This window comes from Montipora capricornis, chromosome 7, assembly GCF_036669925.1.
Source record: "Montipora capricornis isolate CH-2021 chromosome 7, ASM3666992v2, whole genome shotgun sequence".
Lineage (NCBI taxonomy): Eukaryota > Metazoa > Cnidaria > Anthozoa > Scleractinia > Acroporidae > Montipora > Montipora capricornis.
The window spans coordinates 51230666-51238165 of NC_090889.1; the positions used below are offsets into that span (position 1 = coordinate 51230666).

At 38.6% G+C, this 7500-nt stretch overlaps 1 protein-coding gene across 1 annotated transcript in view; it reads left to right on the forward strand.

Moving 5' to 3' along the window:
* Window positions 1-2455: 2455 nt before the first annotated feature.
* Window positions 2456-7500, forward strand: part of LOC138057331 (A disintegrin and metalloproteinase with thrombospondin motifs 6-like) — a 75795-nt gene continuing 70750 nt past the window's right edge. Inside the window, exons 1-3 of the mRNA XM_068903380.1 lie at window positions 2456-2665; window positions 2780-2871; window positions 6915-6949. Coding sequence (XP_068759481.1) covers window positions 2661-2665; window positions 2780-2871; window positions 6915-6949 — 132 coding nt within the window. The 5' untranslated portion in view covers window positions 2456-2660. The remainder of the gene's footprint in view (window positions 2666-2779; window positions 2872-6914; window positions 6950-7500) is intronic.

A 7500-nucleotide genomic window follows, 5' to 3' on the forward strand; every position in this document is an offset into this window, starting at 1 on the left:
TGGACTTATCTTGTGCTCGACCAGCAGACAAATAACAGAAAAGGAATACAAGCACACAATGTAGTTAATTGTAATCCTTCAGACTATGATGCATTGCTCCATGTTTTGCTGGCTTTATCAAGTTCGAGCACCACAATGTTTTGCCAATAAGTGTGAATGGAGAATTGCCTAGCAAAACCTGTAATAAGTACAGTTTGCGAGAGAAGGTGGTTATTCTGGTCTGTACGTATCACTCTCAGTACAACCCAGCCAAATATATATTAGTATCACTAGTGGACTAATGCAAATCCTGCATTTTGATTGGCTACGCTACTAGAGGACTATTAGTATTCGCAGAATGGGCTATTGACCCATGGCCCTTTGAGCGCGAAGGGTCTAATTGTTAAATGGTAATAAGACTGAGTGGGGTCCAATTCGGTCTGTAATCATACGAGTGATTAACAAAATCACGAGGGAGTCCGATTTGTTTAATCACGAGTATGATTACAGACCGAATTGGACGACACGAAGTCCTGTTACCAATTAATCATAACCATTACAGTTTCCAAAAAAATAAAAAAACAAATGCATTCCTTTTTCACTGTCTCGTGTTACAAATTCGTCGATTTTGGAAATTCCCCAGTTTGGTAGGGTATGTGGTTGTTGCTATGGTTATTGTGATAAATTCTGTGGTTGGTGGATTAAACGGCTGAGTGCACTTAATGATTGGCTGATGAAACTGTCCGATTTCAGGTGTCCGATCATGCGCCGATGAAATCGAAACTTCCACATCCCCACCTCCCCCCTGGCAAACCCTGGGCATTTGACTATTTTCGAATTCTGTGCCTGGGGAGTGGGCAGTTTTGACCTTTGCCGGCGTGGGGTGAGGAAAATTAAACCAGAAGTGTCCGGTTTCTAGTGTTTTTTTTTCGAGCGCCGAGGCCGCTGACAGCTATGGACGAGATGGAAGAGTTTAAAGGATGCTGAGATATAGCATTTGTGAGCGATTGGCTTAAATAAAAGGTCTTCAAAACTGTGTCTTCAAAGGAATTTTGCCTGCGTAATTCGTCTTTGTCATACTATAGAGTGAATACAATATGGTACATTTTCACCCCCCTCCCCCCCGCCCCCTTCCCCACATTTCATTGTTAAAGCTCTGAAAGCTATACAGTTCTGTTAGAGGTAATCAACCGACACTGAGCAATTTAAAATTCATGCGGTCGTAAACGCTCTAGGCTCTGTTGTTGATAAGTATACAGTTCCCTCGTTTAATAAACAACCTATGCCGTGTTTCGGAGTTAGAGCATGGGTGGAAATTAATGCTACATGTCGGTCACGGGTTTTCTTATTCGGCTGCTACAGATGGAACAGGGACTAAAATGTCCTCTGAGAACATTCTGTCATATTGCCAAGCCAGAACAGCACATTTCATGCAAAGAACCGTCAGTGAGACAAAATATCAAACAATTGCTTCAGGATTTTTGGCCTTCTAAAGTGCTTTCTGCTTGTTGTTGCCAAACATAAATTCAAGCGATCTCCAGACCGTGCGTCTCTGATATCGGAAGCTCTACTTCTATAAGGTAAATACTAACTTTCATAATGGCCCAGTGAGCTTTTTTTCTATAACAAAAATCATTTAGCAGTACATACTATGTAAATAAAAAAGGATACTGAAACCCTTATGAAGAAAACTTCAGAACATTGTAATTCATTAAAGCTTTTTTAAAAATATTCTGCCTTTTTTTTTATTTTTATTTTTTTTACAGTCCACAGTGCTTATAGTGAAATTTAACAGTATCACACTTTAAGATAAATAACATATTTGATACCTAAAAGGTTTACATTTGTTTTAAGGTCACGTAGACAGCTCGCTACAAGTGAATTAAGTGGTAATAATTTCAAGGAAAATCCGAAGATGAACACATTGCCCACAAAATTTGTCAATGTGGAAAAAGGTAAAATTGGCTATATCCTTGCATCCTTCTCTATATTTTTAAAATCCTTAATTGAGTTTAAACAGAGTACTTGATGGCTCAGAGTACAAAGAGGCGTTAAAAAATAAAAGTTAGTAAAGCCACCAGTTTCCAAATCAAATATTCCCACATCGAAACAAAACTTGTCACCTGGGAAATAAACAAAAAGAGTTGAAAACGAGCAAAGATTGATGCAGAAGAAGCAGACAAAGCGTCATTTTTTTGTAACATTCTGTGTAACAATGTAAAGTTGACATTTAGAATAGTGCTGTTTAAACTTAATTATGTCAAACGGCATCCGACGCTCTGGGAAACAATCATCTAAATTATTGGTAGACGCGGGTACTAACAACCAACGAGGAAATCACTTTGAAGGAGAGTTTTTCAAAAAATAGCTTTGGGAAGAAAGGTAATTAATATTAGAACGAATAGACCTAATCGGCTAACTCAATGTTGTACCCAATTCAAATCCTCCGGGATTAAGATTCTTTGTGTATTGTATTTGCATGATAATGTAGCATTCATATTTAAATGATATGGAAATACCTGGAACAAAACGTTTTATTCCCAAAGGGTTTGAATTGGGTACAACATTGAGTTAGCCGATTAGGTCTATCTTTCAACCTTAAAAACGATTTTCATCTTTGCCAAATTAAGGAGCGACACAATTCATCAGGACTCTTAAGTATAGGTGACAAATTTGATCGGATGAGGTAATCTTGGTATTTCAAACGCACCATTTTAACAATTTCAGAGTTTGTAAGAAGAATTTAGCTCAAGAGTTTTTCTTGGTTTAGATTAAGTTTGTCGATGTCTTTAAATTTTAGATTCATTGGAATCAGGTTTTATGATTGTCTTCGTCACTGTTTTACAGTCAAGATGTTCACGATTTTTTGTGTTTTGTGTCTCTCCGTCGAAGGTGAGTTATACTTAGTTTTAAAATTTGTATGAATACTTTTTTTCACCAACTCATCGATTGTTTGCTATTTCAATTCTAATTTAATGGGAATCTCAGTCTGGCTAACTAAAAGTGAAAAAGAAACAGAATTGGAATGATATTTATGTTACTAGACTTTTCTTCTAAAGCAAATATTTCATTTAATAAGGATACTTTTTTGATTTTCCCAATTAATATTCCTTTAGATTATTATTAACGATGCACACAAACGAGGAAACGGACAAAATCCAACCACCTTAAACACTGGCCAAGTTTTAAACAGATTTCGGATTTTTTATTAGAACGATATTCCTGGAAGAATGAAATGAATGATAGATGCGTGGCAACGGACGAGGGGACAACTTTATTCAAATTTCCTCTTGCCGTTGCTAAGCAACTAATCCATCCTTCTCACTGCACCGGGTGCATTACACCTTCAAGTTGCGATTGGAATCAATGTACGTTTTTTTCTGCTGCTTTTTCTAAATTAATGTTGGATTACCGTTATATTGCCATGCAGATATCTGTCTTCAAATTGCAATGAACAAATCAAAATGTTTTCTCCACCAGAGAACAGAAATTCCAAATCAGGCTTGTATTGCCTCAATGTTTTCTCGCATGGAAGTGGGGATTAAAGACGCAACACCGCCAATTAAGATTAATTTTTGCACGCCAAAGCCTAGATACCTCTGTTTGTTCGCCTAGCGGGTTAGTTTAAAAGGAAAAACACGAAGAAAAACAAAAAGAGAACAAAGAAAAACAAACAAGGAAATGAGCAAATCAAATACCTCCTGAACGTGAACGAAGGATGGCCTTGAGTTGTAACACTTGCTACCCATTTCGTGGACTCAGGATCGGACCCTTCATTTATTCCTACTTGAGCTGAGATTTGTTGATCTCAGTTGTTTTGTCCGACCTCCTCGAGCTGTGCCCTTACAATTCAGTCTCTGGCTGCGATAAAGAGTGACTAGAAAACCAAATAGTAATAGTTGCCGGTAAAATTCGTTCTCAGGTTAAATCCGTTTTTCCCTAGCCTAAATTTACCTGGGTTTTATGCACTCAGATGAATTGCACAAACCTTTTTGAGCCTAATTGAGTCTAGATAAAATTAGGATCAGGTTAGGATCAGTATTGGGTATTATACATGGATGTATCAACTGACATATTATACATGCAAAAGTAAAAAAAATGAAAAGAACTGTACATGTGTTGGGCTGAGCATGTTCGTCATTGTAGTATAGTGGTGAAAGCACAGGACTATGAATGTTCGAGTACCGGTAAGTTCATAATACTGTTCTTTATTCTCTGACAATACTATAGTGGTGAGACTGAATGGATACGCGATCGATAAGATGATACGAAACGTTAAAAAGATGTGTTGAGATGCGAAAGACAGAACATGAGGGACGGTATAGGTGTTTTCAGTCCTTTTTGCATGGGGGGGGGGGGGGGGGTTGATAGCTGCTTTGAACTAGGTAGAGTGCATATTCAACCTAGGTACAGTGAGGATCACCATCTACCTAGGTAAGAACGGATTCAACCTGAGCCAGGATTTGACCGACAACATAAGCACTCTGGTCGTTGATGTGAGTGGTCAAGTAAGTCGTTAGGCTATTGATCGACTGTCACCTAAGTTTTTAAAGCCTAGATGTGACTGGCTGGGGAGACTGTTAAGTAATGTTTAAAAAATGATCAGACGTGTGTTTAGACCAGATAAAACAAGGGCTGCGAGTTTTTTTCAAAGGCTTCAAAAAGCGTATCCCTCTGGACTCAAAACTATAGTTCAAATTGCGAGAGGAGAATATTAGCATACAAGAAAAACAAGCTATGCCTAATTGTAAGTGTTTCAATCAGGATATAAAGCTCATGCACGTGATGTTTTATTGGTGTTTTGATAGGCTGTTAATTACGCTCATGAATTATTAATGTTTTTTTAAAACAGTGAGTAGTGATGCGTCTTGAAAACTGTAAGAGCGGGGCTTTCGAACAAGAATGTGATGGTCGACAAGGTCGAAAGCCTTTTTAAAGTAAAAAATGATTACTCTTGCTGTCGCTCCGTTAGCATCCGTGCCGCCATTCCACTAGTGAATCATGCTTATTAGGGTTCATGATCAGTTGTGCTTGAACCTGGAATTGTACCAAACCGTCGAGGGTCAATTGTTTCCATAACTACTGGCTTGATGTGATGCTCGACAACAAATTCTTCAGCTACTTTGGATAATACTGGAGTGATTGAAATAGGTCTGAAGTGTTTATTCAAGTCCAAGACGGGTGTCTGTTTTTGGAATAGGTACGACATCGCCATTATTTCCATGACGATGGCACCTTCTCCTCTGATAACGAGCGGTTGATGATTTCGATTACAACAGGAGGTTACCAACACCAAGTCGCATGCGTAACGTTGGAGATACCACGAATGAATATGGCGGCAATTGATGATTTGGTTGATGAGGCAAGTTGGAAGAGCAAATAAGCTCATGCACAATAAGCACATGCACTAGTTCAAATTAATGGTTCAACGTTTTATCTTTGGTTCAACCAACCTGTTTTACCAAGTTTCTCCAACATTTCTTGGAAAGATTTGTCACTTAACTCTAGATTATAAAATTCCCGACACCTTAAATCATATAGACAAGGATAGTATGGCCAAAATATCAGCTATTTCGTCGTTCAACATTGCTTCAGCAACTAAATCACCGCTTGCCGCCATTTCCATTTGTCTTATTTCCAACAATACGCATGCGTATTGGTGTAAGATCGTAAGGCGATAGCTTTTCACACGCTCACACTTGGGGGAAATGTTCACTTGTGCCAAAAAGGTATCCAACATGTTGAATATTCAGTATCGATGGCACGCGTGAACGTTAGCGCTCAATAAGCCACCGCACACTGTGGGAATTTGCTTACGTCAACAGTCACGAGTGAAACTTTGCCAAGCCGATAGCTCTCGTGTGCGGCGGGCTTAGGACGTTTAACAAACGACGACGGCGACATCGACGAAACCGGCACCTCAAAATCTAACTTTGCACTCAATCATAAGTTGATTTTCCACCTCTTTTACCTCGTACCATGTCAGAGAAGTATTCTGAGAATAAATTGGTATGAGCGGTTGCAGAGTGAATTATAAAGAATGAAAGATTCTGTTGCATCCTCACCTCAAATTTGGTGATTTCACGTCGTCGTTATGCAAGAGAACCGAAAAAATTATGACGTGCTAAAATACGTGCTGCACGTGCAGCATGATTGTTTTTTCTCTTAATTTGAACCAATGATATCACTGTTTTGTCGTCGCCGTAAAAGGTATAGCATTTCTTATCAGTGGTTAACATCGCCTTTACAGCAAACAGCAAAGGCCGGACGAAAATTGCGTTTCGCCAAAAAAACGGAAGAAACTTGTTTGATAAAAATTCATGTCTTGACTTTTAGCAGCTGGCAAGAAATAACTTTTTAAAGAGGGAGATGACTTAAATAAGAGAATTTTCATGCTTTTATCACAAAGCAGAAAACTGCCGTTTCATGTCAAATGCGAAGCTAAATGTCCGCCTCCCCGAATTTATCTGAAATGCAGAATTGCTAATTTGCTCTGAATTGACCATTATCGTCAATTTAGGACAGTGGGTCCCAGGACTTGGGATAGACTTTCATATACTGGACTAAAGATGGGACACCGTTGTTATTCCGATTATACCTTGTTAATTAGGTATTGTTATGTTCGCTTTTTTCTTTTTTGTTTACTCGGCATTAATTATTTCGGATCCGGTATATGAAAGACCAGCCAGGAGTGCAAATCTACAGGCACCGCTTCACTCCGCTTCTCCACTGAAGATCAAGACACCGCTCTCTCTCAAAAAAAGGATTTACTTAAGCTTTCCACAGAATAGTATTGCTGATGAGAAATTAGGCCTAAGCTAGGTCAATTAGGCGTAAGCTTTGATTTTAAAATGTTTAGCTTTGTCGTGAAGTTTGGTAACCGACATTTTGTGTTGCATGTTTTAGTTTTTTGCATATTTTTATCTTATGCGCAGGTGTCTTTGGAAGCCGTCAATTACTTAAAAGCGAGGTAAAAAAATTCTAAGCTTTCTTCACAATTCTTGGATTTCACATGACGTCACGGCCGCCATGTTGGTGTCCCCAAACAATGAAATAGCGTCCATGTTTGTGTCCCGATCCAACCCTCCGGGAATTGAAAGCTATTATTATGCTAACGTCTTCTCTTGTTTTCGTTGAAAAACAAGGCTGTTGATCACGTGAGTGAAACCCAAGAATAGCCTTTTTCACGGTTAGTCTTTCTCATTTGCATTACAATGTAATCTAGCATGTATGTGAGGCAATTTCAGGCTATTTTGTAGTTTTAAGCTGAAATTGCCTCGCACCCACGTTAGATTACATTGTAATGCGAATGAGAAAAACTAACCGTGAAAAGGGCTATTTATAGCAACTTGTCTTAATTGTTCCTTTTTTTCATTGATCATAAGCAATCTTTCCGTAAAGGTTGCGTTGACACTCGAAACAAACGAATTCCTAGATTCCTTTGGTGGTGATAAGCGATTGGTGTATTATGCACTTTCTAAACCAATTAAAATCATTTTTAGTCCTTGCAGGGGCCAGCTC